The sequence below is a fragment of the Physella acuta genome, unplaced genomic scaffold (genome assembly GCF_028476545.2).
Source record: "Physella acuta isolate Inbredline_101_S28 unplaced genomic scaffold, ASM2847654v3 ptg000283l, whole genome shotgun sequence".
Classification (NCBI taxonomy): Eukaryota; Metazoa; Mollusca; class Gastropoda; family Physidae; genus Physella; species Physella acuta.
This window is the reverse complement of record NW_026731802.1, coordinates 1,039,239-1,063,873: the sequence shown is the minus strand read 5'-3', so window position 1 is coordinate 1,063,873 and position 24,635 is coordinate 1,039,239. Positions and strand designations below refer to the sequence as shown.

The following is a 24,635-nucleotide window of genomic DNA, read 5'->3' as shown; positions in this document are numbered from 1 at the left end:
AGAGTTCCATTGACAAACGTCCACTAACCAGCAGCTATTCCCATCCTCTGACCACAGGAAGAAGAACAGAAAATTAAGTCTACATGGTTTAATCTGTACAATATTTAGGCTCTCACAAGGTTACATCTCTCAAGATCACTCTGTCATCCAATCATTTTATACTTGTATACAAAGTCATTTGTTTTACATGTACACCAAATTATCTTCCATTGACAACATAGAGATGTGTGCCCAAATGAAATAAGTTACAAACCAACTTGATAAAAAACACAAGATGATCAATCAAAGAGTTGAGGACAGGGTTCTAGAGATCTAAACTACCATCAGCAGCCAATGAGGACATATCATGGACGAGTATTATGCTTTCAAGAGTGGCCTGCATTCAATATGCACCATTAACTTGTAAATAGATGGGATGATACTATGACAACAACCCAAGCTATCTGAACCAGTCATCAACTGATGGGAGATTCTAATTGAGGCAGCTTAAGGGCATAGGCGGGTGATGAAAACCAAAATGTTTATTTCTAAACCTAATATTTAGCATATAGTTAATACAAAAAAGAGTAAAGTCTAAAAATAAAAAAGTAACTCAAAGATGGCGGATGGGAATTCACTAAAAACTTGCAGGACTATAGAGATGCATGTTGGTAACAATCATGATGGATTCAATTTTCAAATACTTTTCTTTTTACAATTTTTTTTCTTAAAAGCACTTTTTAAAAATTCAAAATTTGTGCAAATAATACACAATTTTAACTGTAAAAGAAAAACCAAACAAATTTGTTTGTATCAGTTTTGTTGGTATATCTATACAGAATAATTAGATAAAATTTTAATCAACTTTAATAATTAAGAAAGTTATTTCAATGTTAAAAACATTTCCAAGATGGCCACCATCACCATGGCAACGGCAGGAAATTTTCACCCATTTTACAAGCTTTAATTAAAATTACTGTCTCTGTCTGTCTAGATCGAAATGCCAGAGCGAAATTTTATGCTCTTTTAACTGACAGATTCGGTTCAAAGTTGGCATGTGGGTCAAGACATGAAGACAATGCATTCTGACATATAATTTGACTTAGTTAATTGGATGCCTAATTAATATTTTATGAATTGATTAAAATTTTGTCCAAATTAGTAGGCAGTCTCATCCAACTATTCTGCACTATTATACGCGCTTTCTCATGTTCATTAGGTGCGCAATAGTTTTTAGACATGCAACTCTTTTGTAAATGAAAAGCTTTTATGTAATAATTCACTAAAAAGTAGAAAATTAATCATACACTACTATTTAAATAACTATAAAGAAAAGCCCGGGTCTCTTCCTAAATATTAGTAAAGGTGACACACGCTTTTCTTCATAGTTAGTTAAATAGAAGTGTATACTTTATTACAAGGATTCTTATACAAGCTTTTATTTAACTTGATTCCTCTGTTGTCAGTCTTGTCTGTCTAGATCCAAACGCCAGAGTGAAATTTAAAATAAACTGACAGATTTGTTTCAACGCCAGAGTGAAATTTAAAATAAACTGGCAGATTTGTTTCAACGTTGGCATGTGGGTCAAGACATGAAGACAATGCAACATGACATTAAATTTGACTTAATTGGTTGCCTGATTTATTTTTTATGAATTAATTAAAATTGTGTCCAAATTAGTAGGCTGTCGCATTAAACTATTCCGCACTGTTAGACATGCGTCATCACGTTCATTAGGTGCGCATGGTTTTTAGTCATGCAACTCTATTGAAAATTTTAAATATTTAAAGTACTGAAAAAAAAATCCATAAATTAAAAAACGTTTTAATAACAAGCTTTTATGTAATAATGAACTAGAAAATAAATGATACACTACTATTTAAAAAACTATTAAGAAAAGCGTGGGTCTCTTCCTAAATATTAGTAAAGCTATCCAATAGATACTAAAGTAACACACGCTTTTCTTTATAGATTTTTAAATACTAGTGTATAATTTATTTTCTATTTTTTAGTGCATTAGTACATAAAAGCTTGTTATTAAAACGTTTTCTTAGGTATTTAACTTTTTGAGTCATTACTATATGCTAGATATGATAGCATTAGGTTTATAAATAAGCATTTTGGTATTCATCACCAGTCCATGCCCTTAACACAGATGAAAATAAAACTTCAGCTAAGGCTGTGAAAAAATGATCAGTTTGTGATCAAGTCAGCTGGTGATCACAAAGTTCAATGAACTTTCTCAAGTTCAGTCTGAGATTTACTTCTCTATGGGGAACAAGTTGAGCATAAAGCTTGAAGGCATCAGTCTATCAACTCAATAGTTCTACTCCAGCACTGAGCCCAAGAATGGTGCCCATTAAAACAATTGGTTCAACATCAGCTGGAGGTTGTCTGCCCTTGACAGGTCTAGTTGGGCTCTGACACGGCGAAACATGACAGGACAGTCAAGGGAAATGCAGGTCAGCTGTCTGCCATCTTGTGTACCCTGACACATCAAACACACCTGTAGAGACAACAACAACATAGCTTGATGAGAACATGCAGAAAACAGCTACACACTCAAATCTAGACTTGTTGGGGATTGAGAAAAGAAAGACAGTACATTATCCTCACTAAACAAGAATGTTAATTGGACAAAAACAGTACTCAATTATCCTAAGAAAACAAGAATGTTAATTGGACAAAAGCAGTACTACATTATTTTAGATGAACAAGAATGTTAATTGCAGATTACTAATCAGAACTGAAATAGTTTTTAAACAGATTTATAATAGGCCTACATGAATATTGTCACTCTACATCAGGGGTCTCCAAACTTTTCAGTCCGAGGGCCGCATTAACTATCAAATTTCAGTTCGGGGTCAAGTTTCTTCCAGGCATGTCTTTGATTTTTCTGGGCAATGTTCCTCAGCCATCACCAACAAACGATTTTTCCATGGGCAAAAAGATCTCCGCGGGCCGGAGGAGGGCCCGCGGGCTGTAGTTTGGAGACCCCTGCTCTACATGAACTTCTAATTAAACCTTTCTCCATAGTACTGGACAGCATGTGGAAAAGAGCTACCTGACTTAGTGTGTGATTAGTTCCCAACTAGTTGTGTACCTGAGTTAGTGTGTGATTAGTTCCAAACCAGTTGTGTACCTGAGTTAGTGTGTGATTAGTTCCCAACTAGTTGTGTACCTGAGTTAGTGTGTGATTAGTTCCCAACTAGTTGTGTACCTGAGTTAGTGTGTGATTAGTTTCCAACTAGTTGTGTACCTGAGTTAGTGTGTGATTAGTTCCCAACTAGTTGTGTACCTGAGTTAGTGTGTGATTAGTTCCCAACTAGTTGTGTACCTGAGTTAGTGTGTGATTAGTTCCCAACTAGTTGTGTACCTGAGTTGGTGTGTGATTAGTTCCCAACTAGTTGTGTACCTGAGTTAGTGTGTGATTAGTTCCCAACTAGTTGTGTACCTGAGTTAGTGTGTGATTAGTTCCCAACTAGTTGTGTACCTGAGTTAGTGTGTGATTAGTTCCCAACTAGTTGTGTACCTGAGTTGGTGTGTGATTAGTTCCCAACTAGTTGTGTACCTGAGTTAGTGTGTGATTAGTTCCCAACTAGTTGTGTACCTGAGTTGGTGTGTGATGAGTTCCCAACTAGTTGTGTACCTGAGTTAGTCTGTAGTTAGTTTTCTCCCAGTTGTAGATCTGCCTGCTAATGACAGAGCAGACCATCTGTGGGTTGGCAGCGCAGCTTTGGCAGACAAATGTCTTGGTCTGCTTCTCACAGACTGGGCAGCTCTCTGTGCTGAAAAACTGGGAGATGGTGCCCTGTGGACATGAGGTGGAGGCATTAGAACAGGCAGTGCCCTGTGGACATGAGGTGGAGACATTAGAAGGGCAGACAGTGCCCTGTGAGCAAGAGATAAAACCAAAAGCCCAACTCTAGACCAACTCTTGAAAGCTTACACTTACCTGTTTAGCAATGCCAGCTCTCAGCATGGGTTCACATCTCATGACTTTAGGCATATCCTGGTACCTGAGCCAAACAGATCCAAGTTAGTTTAGTCTTACATGGCTTATAGATCATTTTAGTCTTACATGGCATATAGATCGTTTTAGTCTTACATGGCATATAGATCTACTGGTACCTGAGCCAAACAGATACAAGTTAGTTTAGTCTTACATGGCATATAGATCGTTTTAGTCTTACATGGCATATAGATCGTTTTAGTCTTACATGGCTTATAGATCGTTTTAGTCTTACATGGCATATAGATCTACTGGTACCTGAGCCAAACAGATCCAAGTTAGTTCAGTCTTACATGGCTTATAGATCGTTTTAGTCTTACATGGCATATAGATCTACTGGTACCTGAGCCAAACAGATCCAAGTTAGTTCAGTCTTACATGGCATATAGATCGTTTTAGTCTTACATGGCATATAGATCGTTTTAGTCTTACATGGCATATAGATCTACTGGTACCTGAGCCAAACAGATCCAAGTTAGTTCAGTCTTACATTGCATATATTGGTATTAAAAAAAAGCAGTTGCCCTTTTAAACCTGTAAGTGTAAATCAGTAAGGCAGGTAAAGTAGAGCTCACCAGTCATAAACCTTTTGTATATGAAGGGATAAATCTGTCACTTCAAAAGGTCTGCCTACCCCAAAACATATGTCCGTAACAAGAGCATAGATTTTCTGTTATAACTGGATATTGTCCATAACTTTCAGTATTTCTACACAGTTTTCAAATGCAATGTAAATAAGACCAGTTTTATATTGTTGTAAAACTTATCAGAGTAATGTAGACAATCAGCAACATTTCGTTACATGTACTACTTGTAATAATAATTGAAGTAAAAACAAAACGCCTCATAATTCTGAATGTAAGGTGACAATGGAAAAATCTCAAATCTGAACTGTTTCTGCTATGTGTAGTATGACGTAGGCTATAGGCCTACACTACCACTATCTAAACCAATGTGAACTCAGTAACACCTCACCTGGGTATGTCAGGATTTTTCTCCCGCCCACAAGAAAGCTTGAGAGGCCTATCATATGGGTGACCATGTTTACAATAAGCATATTTCTTCAAAGTTTTTAAAATCTTTATTTTATCAAAGTCATATCTAGATGAAAAGACGGTTTTTAAACTATGGTAAAAGCGCACTAGGCAGCGCCGGCTCTATGCCCAGTCAGGCCAACTGTATGTTCCATAACTTAAGTACCCTTGAGAATTGGATGGACTCAAGAACATTCTATGGACACCAGGGTAAGAATCAAAGCCACTATAAAGGTTAACAGGTTACCACTGTTTCCCCTGGATACCAGCCCTAACCAACAGCTACTAATGTTTACCATTTGAAGACACTGAGACCAGCCCTAACCAACAGCTACTAATGTTTACCATTTGAAGACATTGAGACCAGCCCTAACCAACAGCTACTAATGTTTACCATTTGAAGACACTGAGACCAGCCCTAACCAACAGCTACTAATGTTTACCATTTGAAGACATTGAGACCAGCCATAACCAACAGCTACTAATGTTTACCATTTGAAGACACTGAGACCAGCCCTAACCAACAGCTACTAATGTTTACCATTTGAAGACACTGAGACCAGCCCTAACCAACAGCTACTAATGTTTACCATTTGAAGACATTGAGACCAGCCCTAACCAACAGCTACTAATGTTTACCATTTGAAGACACTGAGACCAGCCCTAACCAACAGCTACTAATGTTTACCATTTGAAGACATTGAGACCAGCCCTAACCAACAGCTACTAATGTTTACCATTTGAAGACACTGAGACCAGCCCTAACCAACAGCTACTAATGTTTACCATTTGAAGACACTGAGACCAGCCCTAACCAACAGCTACTAATGTTTACCATTTGAAGACACTGAGACCAGCCCTAACCAACAGCTGCTAATGTTTACCATTTGAAGACACTGAGACCAGCCCTAACCAACAGCTACTAATGTTTACCATTTGAAGACATTGAGACCAGCCCTAACCAACAGCTACTAATGTTTACCATTTGAAGACACTGAGACCAGCCCTAACCAACAGCTACTAATGTTTACCATTTGAAGACACTGAGACCAGCCCTAACCAACAGCTACTAATGTTTACCATTTGAAGACATTGAGACCAGCCCTAACCAACAGCTACTAATGTTTACCATTTGAAGACACTGAGACCAGCCCTAACCAACAGCTACTAATGTTTACCATTTGAAGACATTGAGACCAGCCCTAACCAACAGCTACTAATGTTTACCATTTGAAGACACTGAGACCAGCCCTAACCAACAGCTACTAATGTTTACCATTTGAAGACATTGAGACCAGCCCTAACCAACAGCTACTAATGTTTACCATTTGAAGACACTGAGACCAGCCCTAACCAACAGCTGCTAATGTTTACCATTTGAAGACATTGAGACCAGCCCTAACCAACAGCTACTAATGTTTACCATTTGAAGACATTGAGACCAGCCCTAACCAACAGCTACTAATGTTTACCATTTGAAGACACTGAGACCAGCCCTAACCAACAGCTACTAATGTTTACCATTTGAAGACACTGAGACCAGCCCTAACCAACAGCTACTAATGTTTACCATTTGAAGACATTGAGACCAGCCCTAACCAACAGCTACTAATGTTTACCATTTGAAGACACTGAGACCAGCCCTAACCAACAGCTACTAATGTTTACCATTTGAAGACACTGAGACCAGCCCTAAACAACAGCTACTAATGTTTACCATTTGAAGACACTGAGACCAGCCCTAACCAACAGCTACTAATGTTTACCATTTGAAGACACTGAGACCAGCCCTAACCAACAGCTACTAATGTTTACCATTTGAAGACATTGAGACCAGCCCTAACCAACAGCTACTAATGTTTACCATTTGAAGACATTGAGACCAGCCATAACCAACAGCTACTAATGTTTACCATTTGAAGACACTGAGACCAGCCCTAACCAACAGCTACTAATGTTTACCATTTGAAGACATTGAGACCAGCCCTAACCAACAGCTACTAATGTTTACCATTTGAAGACACTGAGACCAGCCCTAACCAACAGCTACTAATGTTTACCATTTGAAGACATTGAGACCAGCCCTAACCAACAGCTACTAATGTTTACCATTTGAAGACATTGAGACCAGCCCTAACCAACAGCTACTAATGTTTACCATTTGAAGACACTGAGACCAGCCCTAACCAACAGCTACTAATGTTTACCATTTGAAGACATTGAGACCAGCCCTAACCAACAGCTACTAATGTTTACCATTTGAAGACACTGAGACCAGCCCTAACCAACAGCTACTAATGTTTACCATTTGAAGACATTGAGACCAGCCATAACCAACAGCTACTAATGTTTACCATTTGAAGACATTGAGACCAGCCCTAACCAACAGCTACTAATGTTTACCATTTGAAGACATTGAGACCAGCCCTAACCAACAGCTACTAATGTTTACCATTTGAAGACATTGAGACCAGCCCTAACCAACAGCTACTAATGTTTACCATTTGAAGACATTGAGACCAGCCCTAACCAACAGCTACTAATGTTTACCATTTGAAGACATTGAGACCAGCCCTAACCAACAGCTACTAATGTTTACCATTTGAAGACATTGAGACCAGCCATAACCAACAGCTACTAATGTTTACCATTTGAAGACATTGAGACCAGCCCTAACCAACAGCTACTAATGTTTACCATTTGAAGACATTGAGACCAGCCCTAACCAACAGCTACTAATGTTTACCATTTGAAGACACTGAGACCAGCCCTAACCAACAGCTACTAATGTTTACCATTTGAAGACACTGAGACCAGCCCTAACCAACAGCTACTAATGTTTACCATTTGAAGACATTGAGACCAGCCCTAACCAACAGCTACTAATGTTTACCATTTGAAGACACTGAGACCAGCCCTAACCAACAGCTACTAATGTTTACCATTTGAAGACATTGAGACCAGCCCTAACCAACAGCTACTAATGCTTACCATTTGAAGACATTGAGACCAGCCCTAACCAACAGCTACTAATGTTTACCATTTGAAGACACTGAGACCAGCCCTAACCAACAGCTACTAATGTTTACCATTTGAAGACATTGAGACCAATGAGACCAAAGAGGCGCTGCAGTGGAGGGAGGATCTGTTTACTGATGTAGTAGGTAGTGTTGAGTCTCAGGGCCGGCTCATGTAGCACTTGATGCGGCTCCCTGACCAGCTGGATCAGAGGCAGGCCTGGACTACCGTGGACAATCACGTAGGGAACTCTCTCCCCCACCCGCGGCTCAGACCTGGGGTCCACTTTTAAACGTTTTCTGCTCAGGGAAATTAACAATAGTTAACCACACCATCAGCTAACTACCATCCACACCATCAGCTAACTACCATCCACACCATCAGCTAACTACCATCCACACCACCAGCTAACTACCATCCACACCATCAGCTAACTACCATCCACACCATCAGCTAACTACCATCCACACCATCAGCTAACTACCATCCACACCATCAGCTAACTACCATCCACACCATCAGCTAACTACCATCCAGCAACTAAAGAAGAGAAAGCAATGTGAGGTACCTAGCTATCTCCAGTGCAGGTACACAAGCACCAGGCCTGTAGCCCATCAATCCTCTGAATTCTTTAGCAAAGATGAGATCCTGCATGCTAACCTTCCCCCTGACAAGCTTCTGCAGTTGCTGGCTGACATAGCGCTGCACACGCCACAAATCATTGCTTGTGAAAAGAATTTTGATGGATCTCTCTAGAATCTATGGGAAATAATACATTCATTCAGAATTAAACTTGAGGTCATTTAGATTGAACTGGCGTTGAATTAGATTGATAGTAAAAAGACCTTTACTAGAAGAGCAAAAAAACATTCAAAAAAAAAAAAAAAACAGTAATATTGAGAATTGAGTGAGGCCTACAAATTTCTACCCTGTGTTTGTGAGTAAAATTATTTGAGCTCTAGCCCCAGCACGTTCTAGCTAACCGCACCCAGAAATACCTTAGAAACAGCAGCACAAGAATCCCTGCGGACTGTCTCAATGCCTTTAGCATCAAATACAGGTTCCTTCTGATCTGGTGTTTCATACATAAAGCCTACATAATGTTTTTTTGTTTGAAGAACACATGGGAGGTAAACCTGAAAGAGACAAATGTTCAGACCAATACATGCGGAATGTTTGCTCCATATCAAGCTTGTGGCTCCCACCCATGCAGCCCATATTTACCTTCTCAAACTTCAACTTGATGGGGCTGGGAAACATTGCTGTCACTGCATCTGCTATCTCCTGGCCAATGCTAAAAGCTTCATCTTTGCTGCGGCCAGGAAAGTGAAGGAAGAGACTGCAAACAATGACCAAGAAAGTGACTAAATAGAGTGCAAACAATGACCAAGAAAGTGACTAAATAGACAGCAAACAATGACCAAGAAAGTGACTAAATAGACTGCAAACAATGACAAAGAAAGTGACTAAATAGACTGCAAACAATGACCAAGAAAGTAAATGAAGAGACTGCAAACTATGACAAAGAAAGTGAATGAAGAGACTGCAAACAATGACCAAGAAAGTGACTAAATAGACAGCAAACAATGACCAAGAAAGTGACTAAATAGACAGCTAACAATGACCAAGAAAGTGACTAAATAGACTGCAAACAATGACCAAGAAAGTGACTAAATAGACTGCAAACAATGACCAAGAAAGTGACTAAACAGACTGCAAACAATGGCCAAGAAAGTGACTAAACAGACTGCAAACAATGGCTAAGAAAGTGACTAAATAGACTGCAAACAATGACCAAGAAAGTGACTAAATAGACTGCAAACAATGGCCAAGAAAGTGACTAAACAGACTGCAAACAATGACCAAGAAAGTGACTGAATAGACAGCAAACTACTTTTTTAACAACGTAGAGATCACTGACAATGGTGGTTATCACCAGACCACACCCCCTACAGTACCTGTCAGTATCACCATAGACGACCTGGGCCCCCCATCTGCTAGTTGTAGTCACCAGATCACCCCCCCCCCTACAGTACCTGTCAGTATCACCATAGACGACCTGGGCCCCCCATCTGCTAGTTGTAGACACCAGATCAATGGCCCGCTCCAGACTTTCTCTTGCTTTCCTTACAATACTGTCTCCCACTTCAATGCAGGGCATGCGGCCAGAGAAACTGGCTCCAGTGTAGCCGTAAGTCACATTAGCAATTAGCTTTAAGCTGAGTTGACGAGCATCCAACATGCGAGTCAATATCTGTGAAAATTGGGGAGAATTAAGAAGAAAGTTTAAAATCATGCAGGCATTATTTATCAATGATTACAGATCTTTGCCCCTTATGTTGCATCCTGCACTCCCCTTTCTTCAACTTCATCAAAGGCCAGCCTTTACAGCCTGGCACAACAGTAGGTGTCTCGAGCAAGTAGATCTCTTCTAGCTTTGGCGATGAAAAAAGTCAGAAAAAGTCTCGTGTTGCCAGACTAAAATGGTCTTTCTCATAGTCATGACAACATCATAGGCCAGTACATTTGTGGAGCTCCCTTTACTTTTCCCCAGTGTAGTCATGACAACATCATAGGCCAGTACATTTGTGGAGCTCCCTTTACTTTTTCCAGTGTAGTCATGACAACATCATAGACCAGTCCATTTGTGTGGAATGGGTTAACTTCTCTTTTGACTTGAAGCTGCCCACGAGAAAGCAAAAAATTCTGTGCAAGTGAAGCCAACAAAAGCTTGCCATGGCTGGACCTAACCAGTGGACTGACCTCATCACCTAACCAGTGGACTGACCTCTTCACCTAACCAGTGGACTGACCTCATCACCTAACCAGTGGACAGACCTCATCACCTAACCAGTGGACTGACCTCATCACCTAACCAGTGGACTCACCTTATCATCCTTGGATGCTTTCATTGATTTCTTCACCATTAACCTAGTCTTAAGAATTTCTTCAACCATCCTAAAATAGAAAAGAATTTCATTATGTCTGATTGAAATGTGCAACTAAATACAGACTAAAATATAAAAATCTTAAGTAAAAAGAACTATCAGATGACCTATATGATGCCAGCTGACAGGCCAACAATAAGAGTCAAACATACAGAGGTCAAATATATGGGGGTAAAACATACAGGGCAAAACATACGGGGGCAAAACATACAGAGGTAAAATATAAGGGGGTAAAACATACTGGGGCAAAACATACGGGGGTAGAACATACAGGAGAAAAACATACGGGGGTAAAACATACGGGGGTAGAACATACGGGGGTAGAACATATGGGGTTAAAACATACACAGGTAAAATATATGAGGGTAAAACATACAGGGCAAAACATATGGGGTTAAAACATACAGAGGTAAAATATATGGGGGTAAAACATACTGGAGCAAAACATACGGGGGTAGAACATATGGGGTTAAAACATACAGAGGTAAAATATATGAGGGTAAAACATACAGGGCAAAACATACGGGGGTAAAACATATGGGGCAAAACATACGGGGGTAGAACATATGGGGGTAAAACACAGGGGTAGAACATATGGGGAAAACATACAGGGGTAGACCATACAGGGGTAAAACATACAGGGGTAGAACATACAGGGGTAAAACATACGGGGGTAAAACATACGGGGGCAAATCAAAATATACAGGGGTAAAACATACGGGGGCAAATCAAAATATACGGGGGCAAAACATATGGGGGGGGGAAACAAACAGGGGTAGAACATACGGGGCAAAACATACGGGGGCAAAACATACAGAAGTAAAACATACAGGAGCAAAACCTACATGGGTAAAACTCCTTTGCGTACCGAAGATTTGATAAAGACTACACCATTGGGAGACACTGTAACATTGTCTTTTTCTTTCTGTAAAAAGTAAATTACTCTAAGTTAGTGAGTGTGTGCATGCATGCCTGAGTATGTGAGTGTGTATACATGAGTGTGTATGCCTGAGTGTGGGTGTGAGTGTGTTTCATGAGTTAGTGAGTGTGTGTGTGAGTGGGTACATGCCTGAGTGTGTGTGTGTGAGTGGGTACATGCCTGAGTGTGTGAGTGCATGCACTGACACTTACAGAGAAGCTGATCAACTAACACAATATAGAGACTGACACTCTTTATCAACATCAACTAACAAACACATTAACATTTACTCATATAAACATCAAAAACCACATTAACATTTACTCATACTCATACAGACATGCCTACTGTTCTGCCAAAAGCGGCATTGTTCCGTTTTTGTTGAATAATAAAGAAATGTAATAAATCAAAATTGAAATAATCAGGGAGTGATCTCCCCTAAACTTTCTCGAATATTCTTATATAACTTGGAATATAGACATGATTTTTAATTACTTAAACTTTTAAAAATAGAATAGAATCTCATAGAAAAAAGAATTGCGCACCAAGCGAACGCCAAAACAAAATGTGCATAATGGTTTTTTTTGAGAAATCAGAAATAGCGTAAATTAGTACTTACGGTCAACGGAAATTACTCAAAATTTGACAGAAGGTAGAGATTTAGATCATTTACTTACATGTGAAATTTCATTTATCTATCCTAAATAGTACTCAAGTTATAGGCTTTTGAAAAATTCAAAGTAGAAATAGTTCAACTTCCGGTTATCGGAAATCACTCAAAAGTTGATACGGATCTACGATTTTGATGAAATACTTATATATGAAATTTTATCAACCTAGCTGTAACCGTACTCAAGTTATCGTGTTTACACACAGACAGACACACACACAGCATACGGACAAGATTGCAAAATTATGTTTTTCCTTATCAGTGAGGTGTAAAACATCGAGATTTGCAAAAATCTTGATTTTTTTTTTTTACACGATTACAAGACTTTATACTTCGTATATGCGAGAAAGTAAAATAAGGCAGGAAAAAGCGATTATCTCCCTTTGGCTCACATTTCCTAGATTACTTACAATATTTACAAGTATCATCTAATACTAGATCTACTAATAGATAATGTGGACAAGCTAGGTTCTGAATGTTTTTATTAGTATTTGCAATTGAATTGTAGATTTAAATTATGCCTTAAATAACACGTAGGGAGAAAAATACAATACAATCATGACTAACAATCTAATTTCTTGATCTAGATAGTAGATCTACTACTACTAGATACTGAATAGTGAATACTGATCTATTTTGTAAGTTGTACCAACTAACTACTATTATGAAGAACTTGGTAAGAAGTAACTAGGACTTTTACTAGGTAGATCTAAGTCTTAGCTCTTAACTTATATTTTATATTACACTAGCCATCGGTACCGTTTCACATGAATTATAGGCCTATATATTTTTAAATGCTGTACTTGTTGAGAAAAATAATTTATAAAATAGTTATTGGTCAAAACGCAATGTGCCTACACGCTGAAGGATATTAGTGACAAAGCAAAGAAATAATTGATTAGCTAAAATTCCGACACATTTAACAAAGCACAGGCACACACTGATAAGGTGACTTAAATGATTCTGTTAAAAACTCGGCTATTCAATGGTATTCTTTTTGTTTTTAAAGTGATATATTTTTATTAGGCTTTTATGTATAGATCTATAGATTTAAATGAAATAGTTACATTTCTTCATTGGTAACCATACCATATTAAATGCACTTGCTGATTAAGAGAATTAAAATTAACAGACTTTCTTTAAAAACCCGGCTGTTCAATGGTAGTGATGTTGTTTTTGTCTTTTTAAAACACCTATTTCGGCTGAGCATGGGTCTGACCACACTATCCCTTCATATGCTAAAAAGACAGACATAGGTGAACTCTACTTCACCTGCCCTTTATCCCGCCAAGTCCCAATAGGTCACTTTCTTATCAACATATAAAAAAAAAATTGAAAAAAAATTAAGATTGGCTTGATGTGTCTCGAACCTGTACCACTCGCATAGTATCGAGTACGCTATCATCTCAGCTATTTAGGCACCTTATAAATCATGAAAAATAAAAGACCTAGTTCAGAAACTTAACTTGTGTAAATAGCCCTATTCTTTCAAGTACATTTTATCCCAAGTTAGCCAATTCCATAGCTAAACAAAGATTTCTATACAATAATTAAGGCCTGAAATAGTTTAATATAGAAATTTATTAATGGAATAGATTCTAGAGTAGAAAGTCTAAATCTAGATCTTAGTGTTTACGTCTAGTTTTTCCATAGATCAAGTCTAGATCTAAAATCTCTAGATCTAGAATCCTAATAGATAAAGTAAATTTTATAAGTTTAGGCCGAGAAAATTGTATTGTATACATTTCATAGCGCACGTAGATCTAAATCAAATTTGAATGAAATAGTTCATTTCTTTATAATATTCTAAAATCTGAAGATGACGCCATGAGTTTTGTGTACTTGCCTTAGTGTAAACAACTGGCATGTGACGTCATTGTTTTAAGTGTTCTTTTTCACAACTATAAACACTTTTCCGGTTGCATAATTAAAACTGTTTTTCTGCATTCGAATATGCCTTTATTTTTTTTTTCCTTAAATAAAATTTTGTTTATACATTTTTATATGTAAGATGACATTAAGCAGTATTTAAATGTAGCCTAGAGACTACTTATAACTAGAAGCCTACTAATGTCATTAGACTAATTTTTAATTAATTATTTTTATTTTTGACTTAGTAAAGTAGCGTTCGCGAGTATGTTCCTCTTTTTGGATTTAAATTCCTCTTTTTAGGCATGACTGTTCCTACTTTTGACTGACAGACATGTCTGCTCATATAAGCATCAAAAACTACATTAAAGAGACAAACATTTGTTTAACAATTTTTTACTCACTGAAAGTATCTTTGGATCAATATTTAAAGACGAACACCCAAATTCAAAAGGACCCTCACTGAAAGAAATATAAGACTTGTATATATAGGCAGCTTCTATTTTGGCATGGTTGTTAATGAACAAAACTGTTGAGAAAGTCAGAGATGAAGACAGTATGTTTCTTGACTTACTGTGAGTTCTCTAAGCATTCCAAGCGTCCTAGACATGTGGAGAAGCAATAGTTGTAGGCGATCATGATTGAGGGGTAGAGTGACTGGAAGTCTAGAACCACTACAGGACTGGTGTAGTACTGGGACTCTGGTTCCAGGGTCAGTGGGATACACTCAGCAGCTCTCTGGCCTGCTCGCTGGCTGACACTGGGGGACACTGCCACGTAGTTCAAAGGTTTGGCCAGACGCAACATCATCGACTCCACTCGAATCTGGGGAGGGGGGGGGGGGGGGGGTAAAGGTACAGAGTTGACATCAACATCATCGACTCGACTCAAATCTAGGGGGGGTGTTAAAGGTACAGAGTTGAAATATATCATCTTCTAATGGAAATATTATACAAAGCTGTATGATTGTGTGGACTATCTATGAACATGTGTACATAGCTTTTGGGTAAATGTTGCTGAAATGGAAGAAGGAAATGCAATGCCACTTGCCACAGAGAACATTCACTTTACATCCTGTCATTTTTTTGTATTGAAACTTGATATTCATTAGAATATTACAAACATATCAATAAACATCTTATCAGTTGAAATTGGAACTTGCACATTTGAATTGGAAAATTATTTCTAAGTGTCTTTATTATCTAACAATGCAGACCTACAGGAACCAATAGGACAACATTCCAATATCAGCAGGCAGGCCAGTCGACCAGTATCAGCAGGCAGGCATTGAGAAAAGTGTAAGATGTCGACCAGTATCACTAGGCACGCATTGAGAAAAGTGTAAGATGTTGACCAGTATCAGCAGTCAGGCATTGAGAAAAGTGTAAGATGTTGACCAGTATCAGCAGGCAGGCATTGAGAAAAGTGTAAGATGTTGACCAGTATCAGCAGGCAGGCATTGAGAAAAGTGTAAGATGTTGACCAGTATCAGCAGTCAGGCATTGAGAAAAGTGTAAGATGTTGACCAGTATCAGCAGGCAGGCATTGAGAAAAGTGTAAGATGTTGACCAGTATCAGCAGTCAGGCATTGAGAAAAGTGTAAGATGTTGACCAGTATCAGCAGGCAGGCATTGAGAAAAGTGTAAGATGTCAACCAGTATCACTAGGCACGCATTGAGAAAAGTGTAAGATGTTGACCAGTATCAGCAGGCAGGCATTGAGAAAAGTGTAAGATGTTGACCAGTATCAGCAGGCAGGCATTGAGAAAAGTGTAAGATGTTGACCAGTATCAGCAGGCAGGCATTGAGAAAAGTGTAAGATGTTGACCAGTATCAGCAGGCAGGCATTGAGAAAAGTGTAAGATGTTGACCAGTATCACTAGGCACGCATTGAGAAAAGTGTAAGATGTTGACCAGTATCAGCAGTCAGGCATTGAGAAAAGTGTAAGATGTTGACCAGTATCAGCAGGCAGGCATTGAGAAAAGTGTAAGATGTTGACCAGTATCAGCAGGCAGGCATTGAGAAAAGTGTAAGATGTTGACCAGTATCAGCAGTCAGGCATTGAGAAAAGTGTAAGATGTTGACCAGTATCAGCAGGCAGGCATTGAGAAAAGTGTAAGATGTTGACCAGTATCAGCAGGCAGGCATTGAGAAAAGTGTAAGATGTTGACCAGTATCACTAGGCACGCATTGAGAAAAGTGTAAGATGTTGACCAGTATCAGCAGGCAGGCATTGAGAAAAGTGTAAGATGTTGACCAGTATCAGCAGGCAGGCATTGAGAAAAGTGTAAGATGTTGACCAGTATCAGCAGGCAGGCATTGAGAAAAGTGTAAGATGTTGACCAGTATCAGCAGGCAGGCATTGAGAAAAGTGTAAGATGTTGACCAGTATCACTAGGCACGCATTGAGAAAAGTGTAAGATGTTGACCAGTATCAGCAGGCAGGCATTGAGAAAAGTGTAAGATGTTGACCAGTATCAGCAGGCAGGCATTGAGAAAAGTGTAAGATGTTGACCAGTATCAGCAGGCAGGCATTGAGAAAAGTGTAAGATGTCGACCAGTATCAGCAGGCAGGCATTGAGAAAAGTGTAAGATGTTGACCAGTATCAGCAGGCATTGAGAAAAGTGTAAGATGTTGACCAGTATCACTAGGCACGCATTGAGAAAAGTGTAAGATGTCGACCAGTATCAGCAGGCAGGCATTGAGAAAAGTGTAAGATGTTGACCAGTATCAGCAGGCAGGCATTGAGAAAAGTGTAAGATGTTGACCAGTATCAGCAGGCAGGCATTGAGAAAAGTGTAAGATGTCAACCAGTATCACTAGGCACGCATTGAGAAAAGTGTAAGATGTTGACCAGTATCAGCAGGCAGGCATTGAGAAAAGTGTAAGATGTTGACCAGTATCACTAGGCACGCATTGAGAAAAGTGTAAGATGTTGACCAGTATCAGCAGGCAGGCATTGAGAAAAGTGTAAGATGTTGACCAGTATCAGCAGGCATTGAGAAAAGTGTAAGATGTTGACCAGTATCAGCAGGCATTGAGAAAAGTGTAAGATGTTGACCAACAGGACCTGAAGCTTAAACTACAAACATGGGGAGTCAGGTTAGAAAAATGGCACAGGGCAGAGGACTCTGGAGAACTTTGGTTGAAGGTCCATACCCCAGCAGGACAGAGGACTGGAGATCTTTTTTTGGCGGCCCATACCCAAACAGGACAGAGGACTCTGGAGATCTTTGGTTGGCGGCCCATACCCCAGCAGGACAGAGGACTCTGGAGATCTTTGGTTGGAGGCCCATACCCCAGCAGGACAGAGGACTCTGGAGATCTTTGGTTGGAGGCCCATACCCCAGCAGGACAGAGGACTCTGGAGATCTTTGGTTGGAGGCCCATACCCAAACAGGACAGAGGACTCTGGAGATCTTTGGTTGGAGGCCCATACCCCAGCAGGACAGAGGACTCTGGAGATCTTTGGTTGGAGGCCCATACCCAAACAGGACAGAGGACTCTGGAGATCTTTGGTTGGTGGCCCATACCCCAGCAGGACAGAGGACTCTGGAGATCTTTGGTTGGAGGTCCATACCCCAGCAGGACAGAGGAGCCCAGACCCCATCAAGGGTGACAGGCAGTGGTGATGTTGATTCAACTGATTTATTCCAATGCTGGAGGACAGATTTTGTTTTACTCTGGTACACACACAAATAGGAAGGTTTTCCAATGCTGGCCACACACACTTCTACTGGAGTCAACAAAACAACATGGCCATCTCATGAATGGTCAAGTCATGCATAAAAACACAGCTAAACAAACATTCATTTATGTTGATTCAAATTTAAGACTTACAATAACCACACTAGACTACTGTTTTTCCAGACATTTTAAGTCTACATTATCATAAATTACAGGTATTTTTAGTCTACATTATCATAAAATACAGATATTTAAAGTCTATATTATCATAAAATACAGATATTTTAAGTCTACATCATCATAAATTACAGATATTTTAAGTCTACATCATCATAAATGACAGTGTAATGTGTGTGTAAACACAGTATACAGTCAATCAAGTCTAGATATAATGTTAGCAATGAAAGAGATATTTACCTGAGATCCTCTGGCTAAAACATCATAGAATTCTATTCCAAAGACTCGGGCGAACTCGCTGGTTTTCCCAATGAGATCCAGCTGGTCAATGACTTCTAGAAGTCCTTTTACTCGTCTCACATAGTGTTCAAATACCCGCCATCTGGGACAAGAAAACAATCATCATGTCTCACATAGTGTTCAAATACCCACCATCTGGGACAAGAAAACAATCATCATGTCTCACATAGTGTTCAAATACCCACCATCTGGGACAAGAAAACAATCATCATGTCTCACATAATGTTCAAATACCCGCCATCTGGGACAAGAAAACAATCATCATGTCTCACATAGTGTTCAAATACCCACCATCTGGGACAAGAAAACAATCATCATGTCTCACATAGTGTTCAAATACCCACCATCTGGGACAAGAAAACAATCATCATGTCTCACATAGTGTTCAAATACCCACCATCTGGGACAAGAAAACAATCATCATGTCTCACATAATGTTCAAATACCCGCCATCTGGGACAAGAAAACAATCATCATGTCTCACATAGTGTTCAAATACCCGCCATCTGGGACAAGAAAACAATCATCATGTCTCACATAGTGTTCAAATACCCGCCATCTGGGACAAGAAAACAATCATCATGTCTCACATAGTGTTCAAATACCCACCATCTGGGACAAGAAAACAATCATCATGTCTCACATAGTGTTCAAATACCCACCATCTGGGACAAGAAAACAATCATCATGTCTCACATAATGTTCAAATACCCGCCATCTGGGACAAGAAAACAATCATCATGTCTCACATAGTGTTCAAATACCCGCCATCTGGGACAAGAAAACAATCATCATGTCTCACATAGTGTTCAAATACCCACCATCTGGGACAAGAAAACAATCATCATGTCTCACATAGTGTTCAAATACCCACCATCTGGGACAAGAAAACAATCATCATGTCTCACATAGTGTTCAAATACCCGCCATCTGGGACAAGAAAACAATCATCATGTCTCACATAGTGTTCAAATACCCACCATCTGGGACAAGAAAACAATCATCATGTCTCACATAGTGTTCAAATACCCACCATCTGGGACAAGAAAACAATCATCATGTCTCACATAGTGTTCAAATACCCGCCATCTGGGACAAGAAAACAATCATCATGTCTCACATAGTGTTCAAATACCCACCATCTGGGACAAGAAAACAATCATCATGTCTCACATAGTGTTCAAATACCCACCATCTGGGACAAGAAAACAATATCTGACTACATTCTTAACCACCAGCAGTTGGGTGGGTGTGGTGGGTGTGTATATATACTTGCTAGAGGTCCCAGCTCTACACCGGTCTCTGTGAAAAACCTATCTGTAAAGGACAGTGACTTGTGTGTTTATTAAGCAGTATATACCCAGCATTGCCAGGGTTTAGGAAATATTTTTACTTTTCCAATTAAATGTCTATATATGCAAATATGGACGCTTGAGAAAATAACACAGCCCTAAACTTAACTCTAAACTTAACCCTAATCACAACCAACCACAACCGAAACACAAAAATGTAATGCAAACACAAACCATAACACAAATGGCAACAAACTTACACATAGAGGACTTTTAGGAACAATGGCTTCTAAACTGTTATTGATCAAAAATAATAATTAATAAACTACATTCAGGGTATAAAATAAATTAAGGTAGTATTTAAAATACCTATTTTTATCTACCACATTGCCCTTTATCAATCTATGCTAATTATATAATTTTTTTTCAACATCAGACAAACTAAAAATAAAAGTAATTTTTTTGTAGGTCATACATCTGGGGAAGTAATAGGTACAAAGGGGCATAATTTGTATATTTTTTTTAAACAAAATCTGAATTTTTGTAAAGGCTAATACATTTAGTTTAACTATGTTCTTTGCAAATAATGTCAATCAAAGTGATAATCTGTAAAATGATAATTTAGTTTGAAAATTATCAATATGGAGTTTCTTTTGGTAAAAAAATGAACACTTAAAGAACGAAGTGTCTACTCGGAATAAGATTTTTCGGCAAAAGATAGTTCTGCGCATGCGCAGTGACCTATGGCTAGGGTTAGGGCTAGAATGAGGGTTAGGGGTAGGATTAGGGATAGGGTTAGGGTTAGGGATAGGATTAGGGCTAGGGTTAGGGATAGGATTAGGATTAGGGTTAGGATTAGGGCTAGGGTTAGTGATAGGATTAGGGATAGGGTTAAGGATAGGATTAGGGTTGGTATTAGGGTTCTGCGGTTGTAAACACACGCATGCGCAGTACCATCGAAAACATCGCCGCTAAGGCAAGTCGTAGTTTCTCTCCATTGCGCATGCGTATCGCATGCGTATCTTATTCCGACTAGAATCGGCCCTTAAAGAATGTTAGATAAAGGCAATCAGTGGATTTTTTTTAAACATGTATGCATGTAATCCACTATTGTGTCCACCACTGAGTCCATTTGTTTCCCTAACCATTTCAATATAAAGTCTTGGTCTAATTCAAATGTTTACAAATGGTCATAGTTTCAGCCACCAATTTCTTTTTTTACTGTCATGCATTAGAATATTTAGAAGACAATAGTGTATCAATATTACTGCCCATCACTCCAGCTGAGTATGGGCTGCCAACTAAATATCTCCTACCATATTCTCAATCTGACTGCATAAATATCTCCTACCATATTCTCAATCTGACTGCATAAATATCTCCTACCATATTCTCAATCTGACTGCATAAATATCTCCTACCATATTCTCAATCTGACTGCATAAATATCTCCTACCATATTCTCAATCTGACTGCATAAATATCTCCTACCATATTCTCAATCTGACTGCATAAATATCTCCTACCATATTCTCAATCTGACTGCATAAATATCTCCTACCATATTCTCAATCTGACTGCATAAATATCTCCTACCATATTCTCAATCTGACTGCATAAATATCTCCTACCATATTCTCAATCTGACTGCATAAATATCTCCTACCATATTCTCAATCTGACTGCATAAATATCTCCTACCATATTCTCAATCTGACTGCATAAATATCTCCTACCATATTCTCAATCTGACTGCATAAATATCTCCTACCATATTCTCAATCTGACTGCATAAATATCTCCTACCATATTCTCAATCTGACTGCATAAATATCTCCTAAAATATTCTCAATCTGACTGCATAAATATCTCCTACCATATTCTCAATCTGACTGCATAAATATCTCCTACCATATTCTCAATCTGACTGCATAAATATCTCCTACCATATTCTCAATCTGACTGCATAAATATCTCCTACCATATTCTCAATCTGACTGCATAAATATCTCCTACCATATTCTCAATCTGACTGCATAAATATCTCCTACCATATTCTCAATCTGACTGCATAAATATCTCCTACCATATTCTCAATCTGACTGCATAAATATCTCCTACCATATTCTCAATCTGACTGCATAAATATCTCCTACCATATTCTCAATCTGACAACATGTGTGGCAGCCTCAAAGTCGCATTGGCACTGGTTTCTTAGTGGACCTCTGTTGTGCTTTCCTAGGTGTTCCACATCATTGCCTGCCAGCTGATACTAGTAGGTGGTGTGCTCTAACCAACCCCTTCTTCCTGATATCTTCAGTCTAGTTCTTTTACAAAGGTTTGTGTTGCTGATGGTTTCGCCCTGTGGCTCCTGAGTATTCTTAAGCTGTTCTTTATCAAGTCTGGACTCTCAATGCTGATCACTCCCCCAGCCTCCGCTCCATATAGCAGCACTGACTGCGTGTTGGAGGTGAACAGGCACACTTTGGTGCTCTAGGTAAGCTTTATTGAAATCCTGTTTTATTTAGCAGGTCTTACCTTTGAAGGTATGTCTTGCTGGTGTACCACCGGGTCAGAGAGCGGAATGAATAGAGAGGAATTCTACGATGTAGAACATGGTAGACAACATTCTCAAATGTGTACACATTCAAAGCAACCTGTTAAATACAAATAGAAACCACTGGTTAGTACACTCACACCTCAGAGTGTGCTTGGGTCCACACCCCTGTGTGTCTATCCCCACACCCCAGTGTGTCTAGCACACCACCCCAGTGTGTCATGGCCCCACACCCCAGTGTGTCTAGGCCCCACCACCTCAGTGTGTCTAGCCCCACACCCCGGTGTGTCTAGCCCCACCACCCCAGTGTCTAGCCCCACCACCCCAGTGTGTCTAGGCCCACCACCCCAGTGTGTCTAGCCCCACCACCCCAGTGTGTCTAGGCCCACCACCCCAGTGTGTCTAGCCCCACCACCCCAGTGTGTCTAGCACACCACCCCAGTGTGTCTAGGCCCACCACCCCAGTGTGTCTAGCCCCACCACCCCAGTGTGTCTAGCCCCACCACCCCAGTGTGTCTAGGCCCACCACCCCAGTGTGTCTAGCCCCACACCCCAGTGTCTAGGCCCACCACCCCAGTGTGTCTAGCCTCACCACCCCAGTGTGTCTAGCCCCACCACCCCAGTGTGTCTAGCCCCACCACCCCAGTGTGTCTAGCCCCACCACCCCAGTGTGTCTAGGCCCACCACCCCAGTGTGTCTAGGCCCACCACCCCAGTGTGTCTAGCCCCACCACCCCAGTGTGTCTAGGCCCACCACCCCAGTGTGTCTAGCCCCACCACCCCAGTGTGTCTAGCCCCACCACCCCAGTGTGTCTAGCCCCACCACCCCAGTGTGTCTAGCCCCACCACCCCAGTGTGTCTAGGCCCACCACCCCAGTGTGTCTAGCCCCACCACCCCAGTGTGTCTAGGCCCACCACCCCAGTGTGTCTAGCACACCACCCCAGTGTGTCTAGGCCCACCACCCAGTGTGTCTAGGCCCACCACCCCAGTGTCTAGGCCCACACCCCAGTGTGTCTATCCCCACACCCCAGTGTGTCTAGCACACCACCCCAGTGTGTCTAGCACACCACCCCAGTGTGTCATGGCCCCACACCCATGCCTGGCCCCACACCCCAGTGTGTCTAGGCCCCACACCCCAGTGTGTCTAGCCCCACACCCCAGTGTGTCTAGGCCCCACACCTCAGTGTGTCTAGGCCCACCACCCCAGTGTGTCTAGCCCCACCACCCCAGTGTGTCTAGGCCCCACACCTCAGTGTGTCTAGGCCCACCACCCCAGTGTGTCTAGGCCCCACACCTCAGTGTGTCTAGGCCCACCACCTCAGTGTGTCTAGGCCCACCACCCCAGTGTGTCTAGGCCCACCACCCCAGTGTGTCTAGGCCCACCACCCCAGTGTGTCTAGCACACCACCCCAGTGTGTCTAGGCCCACCACCCCAGTGTGTCTAGGCCCACCACCCCAGTGTGTCTAGCCCCACCACCCCAGTGTGTCTAGGCCCACACCCCAGTGTGTCTAGCCCCACCACCCCTGTGTCTAGGCCCACCACCCAGTGTGTCTAGGCCCACCACCCCAGTGTGTCTAGGCCCACCACCCCAGTGTGTCTAGGCCCACAACCCCAGTGTGTCTAGCACACCACCCCAGTGTGTCTAGGCCCACCACCCCAGTGTGTCTAGGCCCACCACCCCAGTGTGTCTAGGCCCACCACCCCAGTGTGTCTAGGCCCACCACCCCAGTGTGTCTAGCCCACCACCCCAGTGTGTCTAGGCCCACCACCCCAGTGTGTCTAGCCCCACCACCCCAGTGTGTCTAGGCCCACCACCCCAGTGTGTCTAGCCCCACCACCCCAGTGTGTCTAGGCCCACCACCCCAGTGTGTCTAGGCCCACCACCCCAGTGTGTCTAGGCCCACCACCCCAGTGTCTAGGCCCACCACCCCAGTGTGTCTAGGCCCACCACCCCAGTGTGTCTAGGCCCACCACCCCAGTGTGTCTAGGCCCACCACCCCAGTGTGTCTGGCTCACCACCCGTGTGTCTGGCCCCACACCCCAGTGTGTCTAGCCCCACCACCCCAGTGTGTCTGGCCCCACACCCCAGTGTGTCTGGCCCCACAGCCCAGTGTGTCTAAGCCCACCACCCCAGTGTGTCTAGGCCCACCACCCCAGTGTGTCTAGGCCC

The 24,635-nt window shown here is 41.0% G+C and overlaps 1 protein-coding gene across 4 annotated transcripts in view; it reads right to left on the bottom strand.

The window, feature by feature from the left end:
* Positions 1–40: 40 nt before the first annotated feature.
* Positions 41–24,635, bottom strand: part of LOC131939568 (uncharacterized) — a 76,046-nt gene continuing 51,451 nt past the window's right edge. For 2 of the 4 annotated variants that reach the window (XM_059297960.1, XM_059297962.1), the window contains exons 22-35: positions 22,446–22,564; positions 18,556–18,697; positions 15,025–15,275; positions 14,855–14,912; positions 11,838–11,917; positions 10,933–11,002; positions 10,081–10,298; positions 9,269–9,383; positions 9,043–9,180; positions 8,613–8,803; positions 8,116–8,343; positions 3,936–3,999; positions 3,630–3,791; positions 41–2,486 (exon numbers count right to left, since the gene is read on the bottom strand). In XM_059297960.1, coding sequence (XP_059153943.1) covers positions 2,340–2,486; positions 3,630–3,791; positions 3,936–3,999; positions 8,116–8,343; positions 8,613–8,803; positions 9,043–9,180; positions 9,269–9,383; positions 10,081–10,298; positions 10,933–11,002; positions 11,838–11,917; positions 14,855–14,912; positions 15,025–15,275; positions 18,556–18,697; positions 22,446–22,564 — 1,983 coding nt within the window. In that variant the 3' untranslated portion in view covers positions 41–2,339. Of the gene's footprint in view, positions 2,487–3,629; positions 3,792–3,935; positions 4,000–8,115; positions 8,344–8,612; positions 8,804–9,042; positions 9,181–9,268; positions 9,588–10,080; positions 10,299–10,932; positions 11,003–11,837; positions 11,918–14,854; positions 14,913–15,024; positions 15,276–18,555; positions 18,698–22,445; positions 22,565–24,635 lie in introns of those variants that run through there. The other 2 variants (XM_059297963.1, XR_009386434.1) reach the window with 2 other exon arrangements.